The sequence below is a fragment of the Myxocyprinus asiaticus genome, chromosome 9 (assembly GCF_019703515.2).
Source record: "Myxocyprinus asiaticus isolate MX2 ecotype Aquarium Trade chromosome 9, UBuf_Myxa_2, whole genome shotgun sequence".
In the NCBI taxonomy this organism is placed as follows: Eukaryota; Metazoa; Chordata; class Actinopteri; order Cypriniformes; family Catostomidae; genus Myxocyprinus; species Myxocyprinus asiaticus.
The window spans coordinates 45834647-45861448 of record NC_059352.1 but is presented as its reverse complement, the minus strand read 5'-3'; the positions used below and the strand labels follow the sequence as shown (position 1 = coordinate 45861448).

General features: G+C 37.0%; 1 protein-coding gene across 2 annotated transcripts; it reads right to left on the bottom strand.

Moving 5' to 3' along the window:
* Positions 1 to 20: 20 nt before the first annotated feature.
* LOC127446117 (reticulon-1-A-like) lies at positions 21 to 26802 on the bottom strand. 2 transcript variants are annotated; one of them, XM_051706783.1, is made up of 7 exons: positions 26226 to 26802; positions 15993 to 16200; positions 12159 to 12297; positions 7121 to 7190; positions 6875 to 6921; positions 6692 to 6750; positions 21 to 972 (listed from the first exon to the last, which is right to left on the bottom strand). In XM_051706783.1, exons 1-7 carry the CDS (start codon positions 26629 to 26631, stop codon positions 930 to 932), a joined length of 972 nt encoding a protein of 323 aa, XP_051562743.1. In that variant the 5' UTR covers positions 26632 to 26802; the 3' UTR covers positions 21 to 929. The 2 variants fall into 2 exon arrangements, with proteins under 2 accessions (XP_051562743.1, XP_051562744.1); XM_051706784.1 differs by lacking the exon at positions 26226 to 26802 and adding an exon at positions 23347 to 23539.

Here is a 26802-nt window from a genome sequence, read left to right as displayed (position 1 = left end):
ACAAAACAAAAAACAACAACTAGTTTGTCTACAAGCTTTATTGGTACTTTATTGGCTTATATTTCACAATGTTCCACAGACATTCTTTAGCATATTTTCATCAAAACGGATTTATCATTTACAATGACCTGCATGATAAACAGTGCTTGAAATTTGTGAGTTTTTAAAAAGCGTTTGCCGTGTCAGGTGTTCGATCTAAGAGGGCGATGGCGAATTCTGCTAATGCCGGTTGATTCTGACAATTAGACACGACAGGAAGGTGATGAGGAGACGGGCCTTTATTTATTTTTTCACTAAACAGCTAAAAAGTTCAATGGATATAAAGGTGTAGTATGATGTAACAGATCCCTGTGCGAAATAAAACGAGACACTAGAAGCCTCTTTAACGATGATTTAATTTCCTAATTTTAACAGTTACACCACTATACCACTGTGTTCTATCACGCCAACACAAAAAAAAAAAAACAAAGGCTAAAAACAAAAGACTTGTGAGAAGGAACTTCATCACAAAAAGCATTCACTTCCTTTATCGTACAGAAATTAATCGAAATGGCCTTCAAACGAGGTGAACACTTCACGGACTGAATATTAAACTAAAAGACCTCATCAAATCCTGCCTTCATCAACATCAGTTCCTCGGACTACATTTTGAAATGGTGTTACGTAGCTGTGTTTACTTTAAACATGGAGGGCTAGATCTATTTTGAAAGACAGTGACGACTCCGCTTGTCAGAGCAACTGATAAGAGGTTTAAAAAGGTTTCAAATTCACGGTTATGCTAAGATTTCAAACACTGGGGGAGGGGAAAAGGTTTACATTGCATCGTCTAAGGCCTTTTTTTCTTAAACCAAACACGATTCTGTCCATCACATCTCTTGTTCCACCATTAATCACTTTTCATGCACAGAAAACACACAGTCTAACTTTCTTCACTCTGTCTTTGGCTTCGCTCCGGGAATCTTGGCCTGGATCCTGGTAATGAGTAAACAAAAGGAGAAAACATTAGAAGACAGGCCTTTCAAGGAAAGAAATAATTCTGATCTGTCCTGTGACAGATGGGTATAGCCCAACCATGTTCAGAATCCACATTTGGCTGGACAATAAAACTTTTAATCCATTTTACGCTTTGTATTGGCATAGTTACTGCGTTTTGGCTTTGTAGGCCAGCATACTTGACAGATCAAATGGGCTTTGTCTAATGTCATTACATTTATACTGAGGTTTAGGGGTTAGGTTTAGGGCTAGGGGTAAGGTTAACAGTGTAACTACAGATGTAATTAAATGCAGGTACTGTAAATGCAAGTAAATGCAACACATACCATATGTGCATTAGTGGATCTGGGGAAGATGGCACCGGAGATGCACGTGTTGTAAGTTTCTCCATATAGGCTTTGGCCATTACTCCTTCAAAATGCTTAGTTAAACTGATTATCTAGTTTGTTTAAGTGCTTAAGTCGTTGGAACGCTCGAACACTTTTTTCTTTAAGTGTAACTTGACTTGAAAACTTTGAAAGAGGAAACACAATTGAGTCAGTGATAGTGGACGATAACAACGCTGAAATGAGTGGCATAAATGAAAAACGCAAGAAAAGTCTTCAGAAACTTGTGGACCACACATAACCTGCAGAAGCTAACAAGCCAAAAAGTGAGTGGTAAAGAGCATTTTGCAAAAGAATTGGATTTTGGCGAGTCATTTCCACCTCTCGGTCTCTCCTCCGGGACACCAGTAAATAGTCCAGCGTCAAAGAAATCTAAAGCTGATCTCCCATTACATGAGCTTCAAGAGAACATCATCACAGCCCTCAACAAGATAGCAGACTCCCTTGAAGAAATGATCAAAACAAATTCAAACACCATTGAAGAGCTGAAATCATCCCTCCTTTTTGTCAACGCAGAAATTGTGGATTTACAAAAATGTAAAGGTAAACTAACAGCCAAAGTTGCTGAACAAGCAAGTGCTATAGCTCAGTTGGAAAATAGAATCGTAGAAGCAGAGCGCTACAAACGGAGGTGGTGTTTACGACTCTACGGTGTTCCAGAAACGGAAACCGAGAATGTTAAGATCAAAGCGACGGAGATCTGCAAAGGAGTGGTACCTGAGCTTGCAGGAAAAAATGAGCGAGGCAGTGGATGTAGCTCACAGATTAGGCAAGCCGGTGTCAGGTCGAGCAAGGGCCATTATCATTCTGTTTGCGCTGCGCTGGGTGAGACATCATCTGGAAGAGTGCAAAAAAACAGCGACTACCTCAAAGAACGCAAACTACGCTTCGGAGAAGACCTGACAAAAGAAGAAAAAGCAAACCGTGTACTGCTCTGGCCTTATGTACAAAAAGCACACAACGAAGGGAAAAAGGCTTACTTCGTTGGCTCTAAAGCATACGTTGCCAGCAAAGAAATCGTTCCTGAGAAAATGGACGCATTTTGATTCCTACTAGTGTTGGAGCAAAATCTAGTATGGTTATATTGAAGATAAGCACTTTTTTGGTTGATGTTTAGTTTACAGTTATTATATGGTTGCTTTGCCTATATTTTCCAATTTAGAAGGAGAAAAGCAGAGCTTTTTTTTTTTTTTCCCCATAGTACTTTTTCTATTTGTTCTCGTTTGTTTGACGTTTGATGGTCTTAAAATTACGTTCTATTAATGCCAGAGGATTGAGGAACTTGGTTAAAAGAAAAGCTTTTTTCTTTTTTGCAAAGAATGCAAAAGTGATTTAATTTTCATTCAAGAGACTCATTCGTGCCCTGAGGATTTTAATTTTTGGAAGAACCAATGGGGAGGTGAGATATGTTTAGCTCATGGTTCAAATCACTCAGGTGGTGTCGCAATTTTGTCACATAATTTCAAAGGAAAATGTGTGTGGAGCAAGGGGGACTCTAAAGGTCATTGGCTAGTACTACTGACTGATATAAATGATTGTAAGTTCATTATTGTTAATGTTTATGGGTACTGTTCAAAGGATGCAAACACTTTGTTATTAGGTGAAACTGAATAATGTGTCAACTCTACCATGAGAAATAATCCGAATGTTAAATTAATCATTGGTGGTGACTTTAATTTGGTCATGAATGGTTTCATGGACAGATACCCTCCTAGAGCAAACAGTGAATCCAGTGATCTTTTGCGTTTAAGTTACAGTCTTGACTTGATTGTTATTTGGAGGGTAAAAAACCCCTCAACTAAGCAGTTTACTTGGAGCAACAAACATTTCTCATTACGGTCACGTATTGACCTTTGGTTGATTTCTTCAGGCTTAGAATCTTTTATTTTAGATACATCTATATTGCCTGCTGCTTTAACTGACCATAAGGTAATTAGCCTTAAAGTTGCATTATCTGGGGATGAAGATCATAGAATTAGTGGAGGATATTGGAAGCTGAATAATTCACTACTGAAATATGATGACTTGAAATCTACTATAGAAAGACTTATCCATAATCATTGGATCTCTGCAATTAATAATAGCGAATCTGGTAAACAATGGAAACATTTGAAATAGGATGTGCTGTTAGGACCTATGGAAAACAATTACCTATTTAAAAAAAAGGGCAGACTTAATTGAAATTTCAGGGGAAATTAATAATTTAATAGGGAGGAAATTTCACTATTGAGGATCAGACCTCTCTGAATAAACTCCAAAATAAACTTAACATAATATAGCCAAGGGGGCTTTTATTAGGTCAAGAAAGTAGTGGTTAGAGATGGGAGGGGAGAAAAAAAAAAAAAAAAAAAAAAAAAAAACAGTAAATATTTCTTTAATCTCGAAAAAAGAAGGGGGGAGTAAAATGCGATTTGGAAAATGAAAATTGATGGTGTTGTATGTGAGATTACTAATCTTATCTCATATAGCAGATTTTTTGGGTAAATTATATGAAAGTGACTAATGTTACTGACCCTTTGCCTATTCTAAATTCTATTACTTCAAACAGAACTGTTAGCAGTGATTTCAATCTTACATATTCTGAAAAAATTTCATTGGAAGAAATTAAAGAGGGCATTAATAAGTTAAAAAACAATAAATCTCCTGGGAGTGATGGACTGACTTCAGAGTTATATAAAACCTTTTGTGACCCTTTATCTACATTTTTATTGGCAATATATGAAGAATCATTTGTCAATGGATGCCTTCCACCATCAATGAGAGAGGGTGTTATTACTCTAGTACAAAAATCCCAAAAAGATACTCTTTTGATCGATAACTGGCGCCCAATCACATTATTAAATATTGACTATAAAATTTTGGCATCTGTCCTGGCAAAACGACTTAAATATGGCCTTGAGGATTTGATTGAGGAGTGCAAATCAGGGTTTATGAAGGGTCGTCACATGTCCAACAATGTAAGGTTAGTTCTTGATTTGATTGATTATCATGATTTGGTTTTGGATCCTGCTCTTATTATGTTCTTAGACTTCCAAAAATCCTTCGATACTTTTAGTCATAATTTCATCTTTAGTGTATTACGCTTCTTTGATTTGAATAATTATTTTATCAATGCAGTGAAAACTCTGTATGTAAGAGGAAACAGTTGTGTTAAACTTATATCTGGAACAACTCCTAACTTTCTTATTCACAGAGGTATAAGACAGGGCTGCCCCATTTCCCCCTTTCTTTTCCTGCTGGTTACTCAGATTTTAAATTGAATAATCAATCAGAATAATGTGATTAAGGGTATTAAAATTCAAGATAAGGAAATAAACTTTTCTCAGTTTGCAAAGACACCACAATTTTCTTAAAAAAAAAAATAAAAAAAATCCATCAGAAGTTCCTAAAACATTGGAGATTATTAAAGATTTTTCTCAGATTTCTGGCCTCTCTCTCAACATTTCAAAATGTGAAATATTATCTTTAAAAAAATATAAATAAAACAACAATTTGTGGAATTCAGCTTAAAGATGTAATTAATTATTTGGGTGTAAAAGTATCTTTAAATTCAAATTCGGTTCTTACAGAAATGAATTTAATTCCCATTAAAGATGTGATTAAAAAGAAGTTTAATTCTTGGCTGGCAAGAGATTTGTCTCTCGCTGGTCGAGTTTTATTATCAAAGACAGAGGGTCTAGCAAGAGTTTCTTACCTCTTTTCTGTAATGGATTGTCCTAAGTCATCATGTTCTTTATTAGATACATTATTATATAATTTCATATGGAAAAATAAACCACCAAAATCAAAACTGAGGTTCTAAGTAATAATATTAATGATGGAGGTCTTGGAGTTGTTGACTTTACCCTATTCAACCATGTTTTAAAAGTAAATTGTTCCATATAGAGTTTGTCTTTTTAACCATATTTCCTAATTTTGTTTTTAATAAAACTGGGAGGTACTGAATTTTTATTACAGTGCCCCTTCTCAATTGGTAAGCTACCCATTAAATTAGCAAAATTTCACCAACAGGCCTTACGGTCATGGTTACTGGTTTACAGACTCAAAATATTATTTACAGAAATAAATTGTTTTTTGAGAGATGGTATTTAAATAATATCTATATTGTTAATCAGTTGATAGATGACAATGGTCAGTTTTATTCCTTTTCAGAATTCTCCAGAAAATTTGAATTTGGGGCGTCATTAAAAGGAGTATAATATTGTAGTCAACGCTATTCCTAGTGGAATAAACATTATTTTGAAAGGAGAGTGAACCTATAAGCCTATTTCTCTGAATAACACTTCTATTTCAATAGAAGGAATTTTTATTACTGATGACAAATTCAATAACCACTTTGTTCGCAATCATATCAACAGAAAATCTATTCCAGCATCTTCTTTTCAATGGATGACGCTATACAGTGTTAATTGGAATTTGGTCTGGTCTCTTCCCGACAAATATATATTAAGAAACAAGATAAAAGAAGTCACGTTTAAAATATTACATAGATGCTACCCTTGTAATGGCACACTCCATAAGTACATTCAAAATACTGAGGAAAAAAAAAAAAAAAATGTACTTTCTGTGACATAGAAGAGACGATTGTTCATCTTTTTAGTGAATGTCTTTGTGTTAAAACTTTTTGGAACAAGCCATGTACCCATCTCTCAGAAAAAACAACTCAATATGTATAAACACTTTTAATATTATTTTTCTTTATAACAACTCAAATTCTCATATGCAGTATATTGTTAATCTTTTTATTATACTTGGTAAATTTTTTATACACAAATGCAAATTTTGGGGTAAGAATTTTTCTGGTAGACTATAACTCCTATGTTTTGTTTTTGATGGGTATAAAAAACAAAACATCTTTGAAAAGTCAAAAAATGCTTTCAATGTTTAACCTTGTTTAGATGGTTTTTTTTTTTTCCTTTTTTTTTCTTCTCTGGCTTATGGTTTATTTTATTTTATTAATAATAATAATAATAATAATTATTATTATTATTATATTTATGATACGTCTTCCTTTTTTTTTTTTTTTTTTTACTGTTCTTGTTGACACAATCTCATGTAAGACGTTTTTCATGAATTAAAAAAAAAAAAAAATATGTGCATTAGTACTTTGTATCAAAGTACAGAGTTGTTAAAGACACCCAATATAAAGTGGGTTTCCAAAGGAACAAAACTCCTTTATATGGTCTGTATATTGCGTTAAACCGAGAATCTGTCTATAAACAAGACACATAATAGGACATTCACCATAGTAAAATACTGATATAGTGGCTGGTGTTGTTGAGGAAAACAATTCAGGATATAAATACACTTACTTTCCCACAATATCTTTGATTTGCTTGTTCACCAGTCCATAGTAATGGTCAATTTGTGCCTGTATTAGGAGTGACAGAGGAAAAATTACAGATGTATAATGTTGTATATGATCACGGAGGACTCCTATAAATACTTAAGCTACCATTGTCTTTACATGCCAAATAGAAAAGCAGCAAACGTACCTGATGTTTTTCATAGATGACTGGCCAACTGAAAGCACCAATGAGACCTAAAGAAAGACAAAGTATTATCATGGTGAAAAAAAAAAAAAAAAAAAAAAAAAAAAAACCCCCAACAACCTTCACTTAAGACTCATAATCAGATACACTAATGTAAGATTGATATTCTGCCTTTCATACAAGAAAAGTATCACATCAGTTTAATTAATACATGATATTTTTTGGTTTAAAAAACAAATTCCAACATACCCAAAATAAGGAGGGTGAGACCATTGAACAAGGCACCAACATAGGTCAGGATCCACATGAGAACTGCAAACTGAAGGTAAAAAGCAATACATGCGTCAACACACAACTGAATGAGAACTGCCTAGAGGCAACGTTTTTAGTGGCATGTGTGAAATGCATTTTTACAAAGCTGCACAGGAGAAGAAAACCTTTAAATATTCATGACTTGATGGGACTTTTGTGCTAATGACTGGTTACATTACTTTTAAAGGCTCATATTGGGAAAATTTGCAATAGGAAACTTTTAAAATAGGAAAGTTCATTGTGCTATAAAAACATTGTACACTGAAATCCTAAAAATACAGGTAAATTACAGATTTAAAAAAAATAAAACAAACAAACAAATAACAACAACACTCATTTAAAATATAATCAAATGTGATGGGTCATGCAAGGACTTTTGGGGCCACTAGATTGTTGTTTTTCCACTATAATTACAAAAACAGTCTACAGTAAAAGTACACGTATTTCACCATTAACTAGGAGGTAAATCATACTTTACACTTCTAAATTTTTTTAATGTAAAACAGTAAAATTACATATATTAGCTTATTAAACCAAATATAAATTTCACCATACATGGTAACTACCAGTTAACCATTTAAGTTTTTTTTTTTTTTCCCCATTACAATTTCAAACACTTTAATGGTGCAAGTTTCAGAACCTAGAACTTCCCCCCGCAGTCAAAAAATAAATAAAATTACATTTATTGAAACTGAACAGCAAAAATGACTACTTACAAAATCTTTGGATTACTGACACCAGAAATTTTAATACATTAACCCATGACCACCACATTTACACATCAGCGATGTTGTTGCACACGTCTGGGGACACCACGATGCGAGTTTTTGACGTTTAGATTAAAAATCATGGTTATCTAGTTAAAATTATTCGCAAATTTTCTTACTATGCAACCGCACGGAGGCAAAAATAGTTATTTCATATCTAAATTTAACATGTTAGTTTCAATATAAAGGTTGTGCTTGGAGTAGCAGGGCGATCCTCGCTCTAAATGTAAAAGTATTTCACTGTATCCAACAATTGTTTCTTCTGCAACGGTTTATTGAAAAGGTTAGTTTACCCAAAAATGAAAATTCTCTCATAATCTACTCGCCCTCATGCCATCTCGGGTGTGTAGGACTTTCTTCTGCTGAACACATTTTGAAGAAAAGTTAAAAAATATCTTAGCTCAGTAGGTCTTTAAAATGCAAGTGGATGGTGATCAGACATTTGAATATCCAAAAAGAACATGCAGTCAGCATAAAAGTCATCCATACATTAACTTAATGTCTTATAAAGCGAAACGATGGCTTTTGCTGTGAAAAAGCTCAATATTCATGTACTTTAACTATAAATCAATCATCACAGAGTCGTATGGATGACATTTATGCTGACTGTCTGTTCTTTTTGGAGATTCAAAGGTCTAGTGACCATCCACTTGCATATTAAGGACCTACTGAGCAGAGATATTCTTCCATGTTTCTTCAAATGTGTTCTACTAAAGAAAGAAAGTCACACACATCTAGGATGGCATGAGGGTGAGTAAATGAGAGTATTTTAATTTTTGGGTGAACTATCCCTTGAAGCAACCACTTGTCTGTCAGACACCCCACCATAATGTATACATAATAATACTGTCCTTATCTGTCCCCAAACACCTCACAAATAAACCTGTGGACTAGTCTGATAATAAATCGAATTTGCTTTTATTGCTGAATGGAGGTGAATTTATACAAAAGCATTGCATTAAATAAAGAGGATGAAGTGAAACGCAACTTCTCGAAGTTTACTACGTTGAAAGTAAACGTGTGCTGACAGCGCGCTGTTATATTGCATGCAAACATTCCAAAAAGTTGCATCTCACTAGTTCATAAACTCATTAAATATTTATAATATATTTGCCATGTTTAAATAATAAAAATACATAAATATCAGTTTATACGAGTTACTGTATAGGGGACCCACACCTTACACACCTGTAAAAGGAACCTCCGGAAAACTGATCTGTTCAATTCTGAGGGGGGGGGGGGGGAATGAAAAACTTGACAGTTTTTGTTGGACCTCAGGGGGGAAAAAAATAATGCATGATATGACCCTTTAAGTTAGCCATAATGGATTTTTAATAAATCTAGTTTTAAATGCCAAAATAATAAATTGCAACCTTTTCATAAATTTACATTGTAAACAACAGATGCATTCCACTCAAACTCAAAAAAGAAATAAAGCTACAACTTTGAGTGATCTAACAAATGGCAGAGCCCATTTAAAAACCATTAGCACAAACGGTGGCTCGTTATTGGACATCACTCAATACAGCTGTCTGAGCACAGAGCAAGTGAGTGCTGGGATGGAATCGACCTCCAGAACTGTGAAAGGGCAGGGGGCGTCTGACTGTAACTTTATCCAGACCCCCTTAACCTCCGCCCCCCCCTGCACGGGGCAGTAAATCTCCTTTCACGGATGGTTTGGAATGCTGGGCTGCCCTGCATTTGGGACAGGGCCAATGCGCCAAGAAAAGCCAGGAGGTGCTGATTTAACATTAATGTTATTCGCGCGTTTCCATTACGACATAGAGTGACTTTTTAAAATGTCTTGCATTTTGACTTGACTTTTTAAATGTCTTGCACTTGTCATGTCTAGGAACGAAACGCGTATTTAGTAAACCGTATTTCACATCGTGCTTGTGTGACCTTTAGTTCTACTGTTATTAACCTTGAGGTATTCAAAACAGCTGACCTTTGTGCATTTTCTGTGCCCATTTTCATGCAGATCTGCAGAATGGATTTAAATGTGATGTTCAATGTTAAAATAATTTCTCCCATTCCAGCTTAAAATGCGGAAACTTTAATTAATTAATTGATAAGTTAATACAACAGAGCCACAACCACCACAGACACTGAGGGGGATTATTTCCCCAAAATATTAAGATAAGTGGTCAACCAATATGTGATTTTCAATGGCCTATTCTTAAGCTATTAAATTTGGTCCCCCAATCTTGAATAATTGGTTAATCTTGGCATACTAGGTCACATTGTCTGCATTTTCACACTTATCATTTCATATACCCAAATGCCACAAAAAGTGAGCTAGATATACCAAAATGTAGCATATACAGGTCAGGCAAGACAAATGCAGCTCTCTTTGAACGGCTCACTCAACAGAATTGGAATGCCCTCTGCATGGCAACACAGCCATTAGAGTAACAACACACAGGGAGGTGAAAGGAGTAGTCCAGCTATTCATTAACAACCATTCAAACCTGCAGTAAGCCTGGTCATGTGACTGGGGTCTAAAACAGGGAATCACATGACTATAGACCAGCATTTCATTAAGATTCATCACAGCCAACACTTTAAACCCCCTGATCCCCCATTAAAACCACCATTTAAACCACCGTTTCTGGCAGTGGCGAGAGAGAGAGAGGGGTCTGTCTCTTTGGCACAATTTCTATCCTGTCAGAGCGCAGTCCAAATCCCCTCAGCCTGAACAACAAAGGCTTCTTTGTGGAGTCGTTTGTGACCCCTTCGTGCTACACTTGACCAAACCCACAAACCTGAACGCCAGCAATTCCTACCAAAAACAAACGGGAGTCCAAGGCTCCGTTCGAATTTAATCTAGGTAAAGGTTGACTGCTTTGAATAAGCTAAAACTGAATTTGAATTCAAAAATTAATAAATTCACTACATAACTGGCACACTTCTATACCTGTTATTTTATAGATTTAAATGACTTTGATTATTCTAAAATGTGACGTAATAATAAAGAATGAGTAGGTGCCCAAACCAGAGGTAGATCAATTTATTGGTTTTACCGATTAATGTGTAATCTTAAAAAAACAATTCTGTTAGTTTCTGTTTTTTTGTGTTTTTTTTAATTCCTCATCAATACACATTATCTGGTGAAACATACATACATTATATACAAAACTCTTCATCTGGTGAATATACAGTATAGGCTATAAAAAGCTTAATTTGGTAAATACTTCCATATAGAGCACTGTAATGGAGCCATGTCTGTCATTTCAAAATTAGAGTCCCCCATGTATTTTTGGCTTGTTTAATTTTTCTGGTTATTCTTGGGATTTTGGTTGTACAAAATGCAATTTGGATTTAATTATTTTTGGACTCTTGTTGTCTCAATGTCTGCGCCCTTCATAGTAAGGAAAGATACACAAAAAAAAATTATCATTCTATAAAAATCGATCGATGTAAAAATGTTTTGAAAAAAAAAAAAAAAACCTATCAGTCTTTTCCATCACCTCAGTTATCAATATCTGCAAAATCCACTATCAGTCGACCTCTAGTCCAAACTTTTTGACTGTGGTCAGGGTTCGTACAAAGGCCTTGCTGTGCTTGAATTTAGCTTTTAAAAATGCAAGTACTGGAATATGTGGAAAATCGTGCTTGGTCTACGCAATAAGCCTGCGAAACAGTTAATTTTCCACATATCTTTGATGATATTTGAGATATCCCCAGCACAGACGCTCACTGCACTGCCGCTGTTCTTAAAGAGACAGTACGACTTTAGCACTTGAGCAAATGACAGTTAACTCAATGTAAATACTTGTAAATTGTACAAATGATTTGAAACAATGATAGCTCATAGCATAATGTGCAAATTCCAATAAAAAAAAAATGATCATCCCTATGCCCTGCTCTCTCCGAAGGACAGAGCTCCTGATGTGGGCATTCTGACAGGAGCATGGAATTACTGTAATGTACCATTCGCTAACAGTCTTGTGGAAGGGTCATGTTTTTGGAAAAGGACAATTTCTTGCACAATTCCTAGATATCAAATTCCTATGCATAACTGTGATGCTTACAAATGCACTGTTTTCACCCACAAAGCCTCAGAAAAACAAGACTGAAGATTGGAAAATAAATGTTGATGTCCGTTTTGAGTGCATCTTTGGAGCCCCAAATCAAATGAAAGCCTGTGAGCTGAAAGAACATAATCTGGATTTTATTTCCAGTGTTCTCCTGGAAAGAGAACCAACCTTGAGCGAGTCCACCAGATCCTCCACCAGAAAGAGCCGTCGCAGCTCCCTGATGCCAGCGTTGATGTGCCCCAGTGCTACATCATTGTACTTATGGACCATCTCGGTCGGGATTGCGATATCCTTATCCAGATACATCCTGTACAGAAAGAGGGGAGGTTTACAGCGAGACTCCTACTTGAATATCACATACACGCTCCCAACATGAAGACAGCGAACAGAAGACAGCCACCTTATGCTGCCTTCTAAGATACCTTTTTTTTTTTTTTTTTTACAGTTCATACGGAATGCCTCCTTGCATTTAAAAAAAAAAGCTAGAAGTGGGTAAAATACGCTGGCTACCACCCATGGAGTTCGCTAGCTCACTAGTTCGAATCCCAGGGCGTGCTGAGTGACTCCAGCCAGGTCTCCTAAGCAACCAAATTGGCCCGGTTGCTAGGGAGGGTAGAGTCACATGGGGTAAACACCTCGTGGTCGCTATAATGTGGTTCGTTCTCGATGGGGCGCATGGCGGGTTGAGCGTGGTTGCCGCGGTGGATGGCGTGAAGCCTCCACACGCACTATGTCTCCGTGGCAATGCGCTCAACAAGCCACATGATAAGATGTGCAGGTTGACGGTCTCAGACGCGGAGGCAACTGGGATTCATCCTCCGCCACCCGGACTGAGGCGAATCACTACGAGACCACAAGGACTTATGGGAAAATGGGAATTGGGCATTCCAAATTGGGAGGAAAAAAAAAGCTAGAAGCACCGCAATGAATAGAACAGAACCCAGGAGTCTTGGGACACATTTTTAAAAGCTGAAGTTCTTTTAACTTGACAGCTTGGTAAAAATGCAGTACTCATGTGTGAGACGCTAAAAAAATAAAAATAAAAAAATAAAAACACAAATCTGTGTTCGGTGTGAATGGCCCTTCAGGCAGCTGTGCGTGTATTTTTGGCCTCGTTTACTCCTGGTTATAAGATGCACTTTGGGCAATCCGTTTGAAACGGGATGACGCTTAACACTGGTCTAAACAGGGTGAAAACATTTTTTGATTTGGTGGCAGTCGAAAACGTTTGTGACCACATTGGGCTGGTAGTGTAAACGCTCATCCTGTCAAACAGCAGTGTAACTCTGCTTACTCGCCTGTCAATCAACTAATGCGCAAAAACAAGAGTTTTAAACTTGGCCGGTTACGTGCGACTTGAAAAGGAAATAATCGCGAGAAGCTCAGTGAAAAAAAAAAAAATTCATGATGGTTTACGAAGCAAGAGATAAAAATCAATAAAGTAATTTGACATGATTTTTGTGTGCGCTATATCATTTTTATTTAATGCTATCGTGTTGTTAGCTTAGCAACATGCTAACATAAAAATTGCAATCAATTGTAAGCAAAGTACCGGTATTCACTTAAGGAGCACCATTCGTGTGTCGCAAGAAGTTGCTGCCTATGTACAGCGCTCCAAATAAGTCACGTATGAGGTTACATTTCAGTTAAAATGTAGATACCTATGTAGGCAGTATACAGCAAGGCAGCTCATTAGTTTTCAGAACATAAATTAGAAAGCATATTTACCAGTTACAGCAAACATCGAAGAGACATACAGATATTTTGAACCCATAACTTTCAAAAGACTTGGTAAGAATGTTTCAAGTTGTTGTATTCTGCTGCTTTAACACACAGCAGGGAATTAAAATTTTGGCATTAAGTCAAAAATATCGGGTGTAGTTCCAACATAAGCACCTCATGTAAGCCCAGTGTCTAAGCTCTCCTTACATAAAGTGGAACACAAACTGATCAAAGCAGGATTATCTCCACTGTTTTACATTCAGGCGACGCAAAGTGAACAAAAAAATGGTACGTAAGTGTGTAAGATTGGTGCAATTACAATATGCCAGCACCAGTGTTTTACTAACTACATGTAGATACACTACTAATTTAACTACACTTCAAGTAGTGTGAGAGTAGTTCAACTGTTTTCAACACAGAGTAGCTTTTTTAGTAACAAGTGGGGCTAGTATACAAATTTCCCGATTCGATTCAGATTCACAAGCTCTCAATTCAATTCCGATCTTGATTCATATGGGTACATTTCTGTTACAATGTCCATTTTGCTTACATATAAAAGAAAATCTCTTGCAGTTAAAGCTCTTAATTATAAAAGTAACCTTCTAAGAAACCTTTCTAGGTACAATTTGAAAATATTAACTTCACAAATAAAATTGTATTATTATTTTATCAAATTGGTCACATTTATCTCTTGAAAAAAAATTCAATTTCAGTCTATTCCATAAATTAATGTCTTGAAATTGCGCGCATTATATATATATATATATATATATATATATATATATATATGTTACATTGTTATGGTTTACTTGCATAATTTAATACTATTTACAAGTATTTACATTGATCTGTAGAACACGTGCGATCAAACCAGTGTGATCGCACTTGGCTGGGCTCAGACATGTACGATCAAACCGGTGTGATCTGCATTCGTGCCGCTGTTTGCCAGTAAAAGAGGGACTGAAGCAGTTGTCATAATGAACCAGCTGCTCAAAGTCTTTTCCACATCACAACATCTTTATTTTTATATGTTACAAACATTCAAACAAATCAATAAATAAAAGTTTAAAGCCATTACCGTCGGAGCGCACTGTTCTGACGCAGCGCTGTGGCCATGTTTTCTGATGTCAAACAAAGAATATACAAAGTAGTCAGTCCACTCAAGCCTTCTACTATTCTGTCCGTCACTCATTTTAACCACTTCCGGTGCTGGGAAAGTGGAAGGGCTAGGTTTAGAACCTTCTATGCTTCGATCACAAACTAAGAATCCCATGCTGCATAGCCGACAAGCGCATTTGCACCTTATCTATCATAATCAATCATTATAAACATCTAAAAACAACATTGTTTGATAATATATAATCTGTCCTCCAGTGCATCTGCTGTGAAGTGTAAGGTACGATTTTTTTATTTTTTTATTAAAGCTTGCGTTAAAGAACTCACGCTGGGGGATCCGTCAGTACAGGAGAAACTCACTTGCAAAAAGGTTACTCGTATGGTCTCTTTAAGATAACGGCATCAGCCATTAAACGCATATCTTTAGTGCATCTATGTTTTATTAGAATTAATGGTTTCTTTTATGTTGTTGTTTTTAAATCAACAACTGACTGTAAAAAAACAAGTGGTATTAAGAGACATTATTTAATGAGTTATGGATGGCGTGATGTCTTTGGGCACACAGAACAAGTTAAACCAAACTTTTACACTCAACACTCAGTGAAAGGTCCTCTGTACTAATAACTTCTCCACTGTACTACCCAGTGTACTACTCAATCACTGCTGAATAAAATCTCAACATTTGCTAGCCAGTGGCTAGTCAGATTTTAGTCGCATAGTGCAAGATTTGGTTGCACATGCGAGTGATTTACTTGCATTATAAAGGGTGGTCCAGTGAAAGATCGATATCAAGATAGTTTAAATGAAACGATGTGTCAGAAAATGTATATTTTTACCCAGCCCTAGTAACAAGTTACTTTTTTTTAACTAATAGCGATGTAGTGTGATACGTTTTTTTCCTTAAAATGTTTGTGCACGCAGCTGTATATCCAAACGAACCGATACAATAATCAAAAATACACTCCCAAAATGTCCACTCTCTCATATAAAGCACTGGGATTCAGTCTGATTCATTCGATTAATTATTCAACATTACATTGCAAATCATGTAATTCGATAAAAATTTTAAATCGATTGACAGCCCTAATTTTAACAGAAAATAACAGACATCACCTAAAATATCTTGAAAAAAACAAACAGTTGTTTCAATGTGTGTGTTCTCACTTGAAGGGGTGTCCATCCTCCGACTTCTGAATAGCCTGTAAAATCCCCTTGTATATCCTGAAGGAGATGGTGACAGACAGCAGAGCGAGTGCGATGTAGGAGGAGACGCTGATAATACTGCACACACTGAGGGACAGCAGCAGAAACAGACTGGCTCCAAACACCACCCCCGTCCTCTGGAGATCTCGCCAATACAGCAGGTCCACCACTGCCAAGTCAGAGAGGAGGAAGAGCACAGTGATGAAATGAGAGATGACGACGTCAACCGATAACACAACCCAAGATTAAGATGCTGCAACTTCCTGGTTTAATACAAAAAAGCAATGAGCACATTTACTTGCACACTAAAATTCTGATTAATATCAGAACTTTCCGATTATGCATGTGTCATATTAGTCACTATTCTGGTTTGTAGAAGTCTGAAGATGACAGCTGGCAACCGAAAATTAAATGGTCTACTGTCAGTAGATTTCAGAACTGACAAGAAGCCAAATGTCCACTTCTGATAACAGTTATCGACAAATGCCAATTATCTCTAAATGCCCAAATATTGGCTAATTAATCAGCCTGTTCAATATATTGGCCTATCACTAATTGGAATAAATGGCAAGAGCTATCGTGTACAATATGTTCACAAAATGTATGTGCATCTTTAATTGGGATATGCTTTTAACCATGTAAACAGGAATATTTCAATAGCTGTTAAGTATGTACGCATACAGGTGCATCTCAATAAATTAGAATGTCGTGGAAAAGTTCATTTATTTCAGTAATTCAACTCAAATTGTGAAACTCGTGTATTAAATAAATTCAATGCACACAGACTGAAGTAGTTTAAGTCTTTGGTTCTTTTAATTGTGATGATTTTGGCTCACATTTAACAAAAACCCACCAATTCACTATCTCAAAAAATTAGAATACATCATAAGACCAATAAAAAAAACATTTTTAGTGAATTGTTGGCCTTCTGGAAAGTATGTTCATTTACTGTATATGTACTCAATACTTGGTAGGGGCTCCTTTTGCTTTAATTACTGCCTCAATTCGGCGTGGCATGGAGGTGATCAGTTTGTGGCACTGCTGAGGTGGTATGGAAGCCCAGGTTTCTTTGACAGTGGCCTTCAGCTCATCTGCATTTTTTGGTCTCTTGTTTCTCATTTTCCTCTTGACAATACCGCATAGATTCTCTATGGGGTTCAGGTCTGGTGAGTTTGCTGGCCAGTCAAGCACACCAACACCATGGTCATTTAACCAACTTTTGGTGCTTTTGGCAGTGTGGGCAGGTGCCAAATCCTGCTGGAAAATGAAATCAGCTTTTTAAAGATGCTGGTCAGCAGAAGGAAGCATGAAGTGCTCCAACTTTTATTGGTAAACGGGTGCAGTGACTTTGGTTTTCAAAAAACACAATGCACCAGCAGATGACATTGCACCCCAAATCATCACAGACTGTGGAAACTTAACACTGGACTTCAAGCAACTTGGGCTATGAGCTTCTCCACCCTTCCTCCAGACTCTAGGACCTTGGTTTCCAAATGAAATACAAAACTTGCTCTCATCTGAAAAGAGGACTTTGGAACACTGGGCAACAGTCCAGTTCTTCTTCTCCTTAGCCCAGGTAAGACGCCTCTGACGTTGTCTGTGGTTCAGGAGTGGCTTAACAAGAGGAATACGACAACTGTAGCCAAATTCCTTGACACGTCTGTGTGTGGTGGCTCTTGATGCCTTGACCCCAGCCTCAGTCCATTCCTTGTGAAGTTCACCCAAATTTTTGAATCAATTTTGCTTGACAATCCTCATAATGCTGCGGTTCTCTCGGTTGGTTGTGCATCTTTTTCTTCCACACTTTTTCCTTCCACTCAACTTTCTGTTAACATGCTTGGATACAGCACTCTGTGAACAGCCAGCTTCTTTGGCAATGAATGTTTGTGGCTTACCCTCCTTGTGAAGGGTGTCAATGATTGTCTTCTGGACAACTGTCAGATCAGCAGTCTTCCCCATGATTGTGTAGCCCAGTGAACCAAACTGAGAGACCATTTTGAAGGCTCAGGAAACCTTTGCAGGTGTTTTGAGTTGATTAGCTGATTGGCATGTCACCATATTCTAATTTTTTGAGATAGTGAATTGGTGGGTTTTTGTTAAATGTGAGCCAAAATCATCACAATTAAAAGAACCAAAGACTTAAACTACTTCAGTCTGTGTGCACTGAATTTATTTAATACACAAGTTTCACAATTTGAGTTGAATTACTGAAATAAATGAACTTTTCCACGACATTCTAATTTATTGAGATGCACCTGTATTTTTTCTGTAGATATAATGCCTTAGCCTGAAAATGAAATGATGCATTTTCAAGAATGAACACTGACAAGCATTGAATTCGGCTTTAGGTCGTTGTTTTAATATACACATCCAAACCCCCTTCTGAAAGAGAAATGACAAGGCACACACCAAACCATGCAACAATGCCAAGTTTCATAGGGTGATCATGTTTAGCACAGTTCATTTGGAACTAACCTAGACTGTTCTTGCTTGAGGGAGGATAAAAATAGGACAGAAACCTCAATCATAGACCTTCAGTGATTAAACGAAGCTCTAATGTGTGACAACATAGAGGAGATCAGAGTTCTTATCCCACTGCATTTCTAAAGTTGAACATCATCCGTCCAAAAGCCAAAGCATTTAATCAATAATTCAAAAGCACGTGGGTTTGTTCAGCAGACGATGCTTTTCCTCTTGTTCTCTTGCCAACAGACCGTTGCATAGGCTTATCAAACTGGACAGTTCACTCAGTATTCATAAGCCACATTTTGAACATAAAAGCATAGTTGTGCATGAAAATTAGCTCATATTATTAATGGCTGGCATAGTAATTTACGGTTAAATGAGGTTGCACAGCCTTATCAAAACCGTAGGCAATAAAAATTTCATTTTAACATCATGGTTTTCATCCTAAATGGTTGCTAATGCAACTGAAACAGACATCTTAACTTCACGTTTATATAAACATATATACATTTTATATAAATAAACTGTGGTGAATGGAGAAGGTATGCAATTAAAATCGGGTTAAGTGACCAACAGACAGACTGACTAACTAACTAACCAACCAACCAACCTTGTTTGGGATCCATCACGCTCATCTGCGATCAGACACCCTGGGACAAGAACAAAAAGCTCGCAACACAAATGACATTATTCTGCTTCCCGTCAAGCTGTATGATTTCAAAACAAAGGTCTCTTAGTAAGCCGCAGTAATGGCACAATCTGAGAGTGGAGTTAAGTCCATATAACTACTGGGAAAGCTAGAATTTCTAAATAAAAAGTTGCACAGTATTCACTGAAATCAGGGTTTTAAATCCCATGAACATCAATACAGAATGTAGAATAATTAAAAGCACTGAACTATTATTTATAATTATAATTAATAATAATAATAATTTTCTTTATTTATCACACATTATACATTTGCACATATACAGTGAAATTCTTCTTTTTCACATATCCCAGCTAGGCTGGGGTCAGAGTGCAGGGTCAGCCATGATACGGCGCCCCTGGAGCAGATAGGGTCAAGGGCCTTGCTCAAGGGCCCAACAGTGGCATCTTGGCAGTGCTGGGGCTTGAACCCCCGACCTTCTGATCAGTAACCCAGAGCCTTAACCGCTGAGCTACCACTGCCCCCCTATTTCCAAAATAAACTAAACAAGAGAGGTTCTAAATTGACAAAATTAGGCTAAACGCATGTCTCGATACGAAGCGTGTTCATACAGTTTTTTTACCCATTTTGTGTACCCTTTCCTCCAACAGCAAAAAAAAAAAAAAATTTACAATTACACCATCACAGCTTTCCAAAAATAAAAAAAAAAAAAGTGTGAAGAGTGGTGGATTACAGAAGTCAGAAGAGAGAAAGAGGCCAAATTTTCTGGTCACCTCACTGCAGACATGGTAACTTGTTTTTGGTAACTTATTGCAGGGTAATACAGCATAACACAAATATAAAACAAATTACACCAAATAATAAAAAATATATATTTGCAAATATTTTTTTTTTTTTTTAAGATTTTCGCTGCTAAATAAGGCAGAAAAGCGTCATCACCGTCTGTGAAATGGGCCAAATTTGGTTTGTAATCGCTGATAGTGTAGTGTGATACTTTAATAAGATGTACACACAATTGCTGAATTTAACCCTTGTATTGTGTTGTGTTCGTTTGTGCCAACACCTTTTGTGTGCCCGGTCAAAAATGACCGGCCCACTAAGATTGTTAATATCTCTCTCATTGCATATATTATCCCAATATATTGAATTCTATCTTTTTGTCAACTTATTTTTTTAATTTTTAATTTTTATTTTTTCTCCCAATTTGGAATGCCCAATTCCCAATGTGCTTTTAAGTCCTTGTGGTCATGTAGTGATTCCCCTCAGTCTGGGTGGCGAAGTACGAATCCCAGTTGCCTCGGCGTCTGAGACCGTCAACCCGCGCATCTTATCACGTGGCTTGTTGAGCGCATTGCTACGGAGACATAGCGCGTGTGGAGGCTTCACGCCATCCACCGCGGCGATTAATTATTCAACATTACATTGCAAATCATGTAATTCGATTGACCACGCTCAACTCACCACACACCCCACCGAGAACGAATCACATTATAGCGACCACGAGGAGTTTACCCCATGTGACTCTACCCTCCCTAGCAACCGGGCCAATTTGGTTGCATAGGAGACCTGGCTGGAGTCACTCAGCACGCCCTGGGTTTCGAACTAGCGAGCTGGCGATCTCCAGGGGTGGTAGCCAGCGTATTTTACCACTGAACATATTTAAAAATATATTTTGTTTTTTATTGATAGAAGGAATCCTTCTTATCCTGGATTCATTGAACTAAGCTTATACAGGGCTAGTGGGGGGCACTCCCTACAGAATTCTTTTTTTTTTTTTTTTTTTTTAAAGCTTAGAATCTGGACTTTACAATGCATACCCAGCTAACAAAAAAAAGGTCCTCAGAATGTCCCCTAAATGATCTCTACGAACGTCCCACGAACATCCATGTGTAGGGTCCTCTTGCCGTCCTCCAGACATTCAAGGGGACGTTCACAGGACATCCATTCAGGACGTTTAGGGGATGTTCACAGAGGCCATTTAGGGGAAGTTCTGAGGACCTTTTTTTTGTTAGCTGGGTTAGTTTAATTTTTCCTTTGTCTGAGTTGCAAGGTGTCAGATCTGATGATAAAAGAGAACACATGGGCGAATGGATTTTGCAAGTGTTGTTATGGAAATGTCAGATGAGGGACAATATAGGGACAGTCACAAACTCTGGCCCGGATGTAAATTGGACTTGTAGCGAACGTTCGGAATGTCCACGGAACGTCCACCATCGAACGTTACAAAGCGGACCAAATGTGGACGTCCTCGGAACATCCGCCAGCGAACATTACAAAGCGAACCAAATGCGGACCTAAGTGTACATTCGCAACATCCAGGGGACGTCCCATTTGCTGGGTATAGCTGATCCTACCAATTCTTAAATAATGCTTTTTAATTTGCTGACAAATTAGAATTGTTTTGATCTCATAATTTGCCAATTTGTTTTCTCAACAAATTGAGTTGGTAAAAATACAAAAGTTGAGATAGCCATGTGTTATATATAGTTGGAAAGTTCTCAATTAGCAAAATGCAATGAGCAAATTTGTTTCACTCAGAGGCCATAACTGCAGTGAGTTTTAGTATATGAAATTCCCACTGTCACACAACTATAATAAACAGGAGTGTCTTTGTCACGTTTTTCCTTATTACTTACTGAAACATACATATAATAGGCAATGACCTATTGTAACTTACAGCAGACTATCCAAATTAAAATGAGCCCAAACACAACATAAGTAGATCTTAAAATGTTCCTCAAAGAGTGCACATGGAAAGACGATGCACAAAAAGGCTCTCAACACAAGTTGTGTGTGTGTGTGCACATGTTCGAGGACTTTGTGTGTGGAAACACATCCATATATGTGCTCATCTAAAAGGATTGGGATGCTGCTGAACACTTAATATTTCTGTATTTTGCAATCTAATCCATTCATTTCCAATGGCTGGTCATTTTTGGCCCTGAACACAAAAGGTGCAACAAAGTTAATAAAACCAATAGTTTTTTTGTGTGTGTGTGTTTTCAGATACCATATGTTAACAAAGTCAAGGAATTTTATTCCAATTGAATTAAGTAAAAAGAAAATCAGCATACGAGTAATCCATAAGACTGCAATGGTTTAATCCATGTCTTCTGAAGCAACCCAATCCGTTTTTGTTGAGAACAGACCAAAATGGAACTCCTTTTTCACTATAAATCTTGTGATTGCAGTCTTTAGATACGATCATGATTTCAAGCTCAATTACACTTCCTAGTGCTTGATGCATGCGCAGAGCATTAGATGGCCAAGGAAGTGTAAGTGTCAATAAATCTTGACATCAGCAGTCTCCCTGGCGATCATTATTTCAAGCTCGATCGCCAGGGAGACTGCTGATGTCAAGATTTATAGTGAAAAAAAAAGATATATTTTGGTCTGTTCTCCCCCAAAACAAATTCAGAAGACACTGGAGTCGTATGGATTACTTTTATGCTGTCTTTAGAGATTCAATGTTTTGGTCACCATTCACTTGCATTGTATGGACCAACAGAGCAGAGATATTCTTCTAAAAAAAAAAAAATTGCTTGTATTCTGCAGAAGAAAGTAAGTCATACACAGTGAAGGAACAGGAGTCTATAAAGGAAATGGACTCGTAAGCCATATTTAGGGTTTACAAAAGTTTAGATGATATCAGTTTTTAAACATGTAACACTTCATTACCTGTTCCCACCTTGATTTCCTTGGCACAATCTGTGCCAGCTTGTATAAATAATTTAATGGCACTATAGATCCTCCCAAGCTTTAAAAAACATCTCTAATGCACAAAGTGTTTAAAGCTGTCAACACACACAATTATATATATATATATTAGCAACAAATTGTTGCAATTACATATCCCCTCACATAATAGGAAGATTTTAGTGTATCACAGATTTCTAATTTATTCAAAATACGCTGAAATCATATGTTGTCCGTATAACATTTTGTGCAGCACACAGGCAGTTTGCCAAGAGAAGTCTTTGGCAGAGGGATAAATGCTTGCCGTTGCAATATGCTTTGTAATCAAGACACCCCAGGCCATTTACTGAGCGCAACTAGAATGTTCTCTCCCCCAAGCACATATGCAAGCAAGACCAAAAAATTAAGCAAAAGCTTTACCTAACAAAGGCCTTGGACAAGGTAGGCAGAAAACTAGCTTTTAAAGTCTATTTGCAGGCAGATTTAGGGCAAACAAGCATGTACCCTGATCTTTCCAGTGTTTAAAATCCATCCCTAAGGTTGTCACTGGAGTCGTGTTATCTGAATTGGGCTGCATCAGTCATATATTCCAAGTCAGGAGTCTGAAGAAAAGGTGGTCTTAGGTGAGGAAGGAGGTGTGAGCCTCTGGCTGGGGCAGGACAGGACTGAAGATTGGAGAGAGACGCTATGGCTGTCCTAGCAGAGCTGCCTGATCACGTTCTGCAAAGGCCAGCACTGCTGAGGTCAGCTGACCACATTCAAAGGTGTTGAACATGGCGTTCCAGAGGTAGTAACATGAGGTTTTAGCACAACATTAGCTGCAAAACAACTAAGAAGTTGTTCCAGTCTTGGTTTAACTAGGACAGATTTTTAGAAGACATCTGACTGCTTTTGCTGATTGTTTTGGTTTTTCAGACCTGTGCTTCAGAAAGTTTGTGTAAATTAAATAAATAGCTCAACCACCGAAAAATACAAATTGTGCCATTATTTGCTCACCGTCATGTCATTCCAAACCGGTTTACTTTTGGTAAAATTTGTAAGAACCACTGGCGTTTGGCAACAATGATGTCAAACTTGCCAATATGCCATTTTTTAATCTGAACACAAATGTTAATGCAATTTCAGAGCTTTCAGGAAGACTAGAAGCATGAAGAAGAATGACTACATTATGGCTTCAAAAATCTTGGAAAATGCCACACGAGTCTTAAAGAGACAGTTCACCCAAAAATTAAAATTCTTATTTACTCACTCTCATGCCATGCCAGATGTGAATTTCTTTCTTCTGTGGAACAAAATTTTTTAAGAAGAATATCTCAGCTTTGTAGGTCCATACAATGCAAGTGAATGGTGGCCAGAACTTTGAAGGTCCAAAAAGCACATAAAGGCATCATAAAAGTAATCCTTACAACTCCAGTGGACAAAAACATGTCTTCAGAAGCAATATGATAGGTGAGGGTGTGAAACAGATAAATATTTAAGTCCTTTTTTAACTATAAATTCTCATCCCTGCCCAGTAGGTGGCAATATGCACAGAGAATGTGAATCAGCAAAAACAAAAGAATAATGTAAAAGTGAAAGTGGAGATTTATAGGGAGAAAAAAAATCTTAAATACTGGTCTGTTTTGTCACCCACACTTATCAAACTGCTTCTGAAGGTATTGATTTAACCACTGGATTCGTATGGATAACTTTTAAGTTTCCTTTGTGATATTTGGACCTTCAGATTTCTGGCCACCATTCTCTTGCATTGTATGGACCTGCAGAGCTGAGATATTCTTCTAAAAGTCTTCATTTGTGTCCAGCAGAAGAAAGAAACACATAACATACACATCTGGGATGGCATGAGGATAAGTAAATGAATTTTCATTTTTGATTGAACTATCCCTTTAAGGACAACTTTTATGGTGCTTTTTTTTTTTTTTTTACTTTTTGACAGCTGTGGTCACCGTGAACTGTCCTTGTATGGAAAAGATCTGCATTAAGATCTGCAAAATGTCTCCTTTTGTGATCCACAGAGAAAAAAAAAAAAAAAAAAAGCCAGCATAGAGGTTTGGAATAACATAAGGGTGGGTAAATAATGTCAGAATTCTCATTTATATGTGAACTATTCCTCTTAAAATGTAACAGGTTGGTATTCTAACACAGTCTTGTGAGTCCACAACTGATTTATGCAAACAGTTCGGTCATAGTGTTTTCCTGAAAGTAAATGACACTTCTCGGTAAACTTATTTACTGAACTACTGACCTTTGTACAGTGTATTATTTACACAAAAGGAGGTGAACATTAAACGTGGTGTTCACATTCTAAAACAAACGACTTAATGTGTTGTGTTTTTTTATTTTAGATTAATTTACATCCCATCAACTGTAAAATGTCTCAAGTTTGTGTTGCACTTACACACAAAGTGGCAGTAAATGGACAAGTGACATCACGTAAAAACATTTGAAAATTTCTCATTTATACATTTCATAAAGCTCTTCATACACTCAGTAACGAACCCAACATATTTTATAATCAATTTATATCCCATTTCTAATAGAGTAATTTCTAATCGAGTTTAACCCTTTGACAAAAACTACTTAACTATAAGCACCATTTTTTTTTTTTTTTTATATATACACACACACACACACACACACACACACACACACACACACACACACACACACACCACTTCTCAATACATAAAAAACACACTCTGACATCCATACCAACACACCCACACAATTTTAGCTGCATCATTTATTCAATTGGCCTGCAGTGCTCTATAATACAACAAACAGAAAATAGGAAAAAAGTATGTATTTGCTCCATAGGCTACACATGAGAAAAATGGCGCCATCTGTTGGAAAATATTAAAAATGTACATTTTGAAGCCAGGGCTCCGGAATGAAAGCATAATATCATAGAATTCATGAGTTTATGCTTTAATGGCACTGGGATCAAAACATTGCCGTTTTAATGGGTTTCAATGGGGACATTTTTGTCCTTAAGGTCCTGAGTGTAACTATTTTGTGTGCACAGTGTATTATAGATGTATTATAGGAACTGAGGTTGAAATATCAAAATTCTCCAAAAAATACACACCTTTGGCAAAATTTATGCCGTTGGCATTAGCACGAAGGTAACACAAGGGTTAATAAACACACTTGTAAGAGAATTTTACGATTTAAAACTATTAAAAACCTAAACCACGTGTAGTATTTAGGATAAGTCACAATGTGAATCATATAAACGGATCTGACGTCATCTTCTCGTGTTAGATAGAAACTTGGCTTATATGTTGGTGGCCCATTTTAATTGGTGATATCACTTACTGTATCGATCAGCTGCAATACATATACATTTTAAAATGCCCATTTCAAATGCACATTGTACTTACATGAAGTTTTAGATTCAGGTTTGGATGGTGTGACTGTTGTTCTTTCTTCTTTGTCATCTGTTTTATTCTGTTTTGTTGTTGCGTCACCAAATGCACTGATCGGTGCTGGTTTCACCGCTGCTGGCTTTGGATCAGAGGTGGTTGTTGATGGTTCTGGTTCTGGTTCTGGCTGCTTTAAGTCCAGCAGTGGCTCCTCGGTACGTCGCAGTGTGGACCGGTGCCTCTCGATCGCATCTTTCGCTCCCCCGGCCAGATCTAAAATATCCTCCTCCTCTGGTATATGTGCCGCTGCTTCTCTGCTCAAATCCATCAGCGAGTTCACATGCTGATCTCTTCCGAATTTTTGACCTTCGTTCTGAACGCCGTATGAAGGTGTCGTGGAGCTTATATCCATATGATCATCCATGGGTAAGAATAAATGTATGTGGTTATATAAAAATAACTGCTTCAAAAAGTGTCCTCACGCGAGCCCTTGTCGATTTGAGTGTTTAATTCACGGAAATATCTTTTTCAAAGCTACGAATCAACGCTTTCGAGTTCAACACGGGACTATTACTAGACGCTTAGTTGCGGGAAG

Coding starts and splice junctions, on each gene's coding strand:
- LOC127446117 (XM_051706783.1), bottom strand. CDS start 26,631: ATGGATGATCATATGGATATAAGCTCCACGACACCTTCATACGGCGTT. Junction 12,298..15,992: donor GAGGATGGACACCCCTTCAA/GTGAGAACACAC, acceptor CTTTCTGTACAG/GATGTATCTGGATAAGGATA. Junction 6,922..7,120: donor TCTCACCCTCCTTATTTTGG/GTATGTTGGAAT, acceptor GTCTTTCTTTAG/GTCTCATTGGTGCTTTCAGT.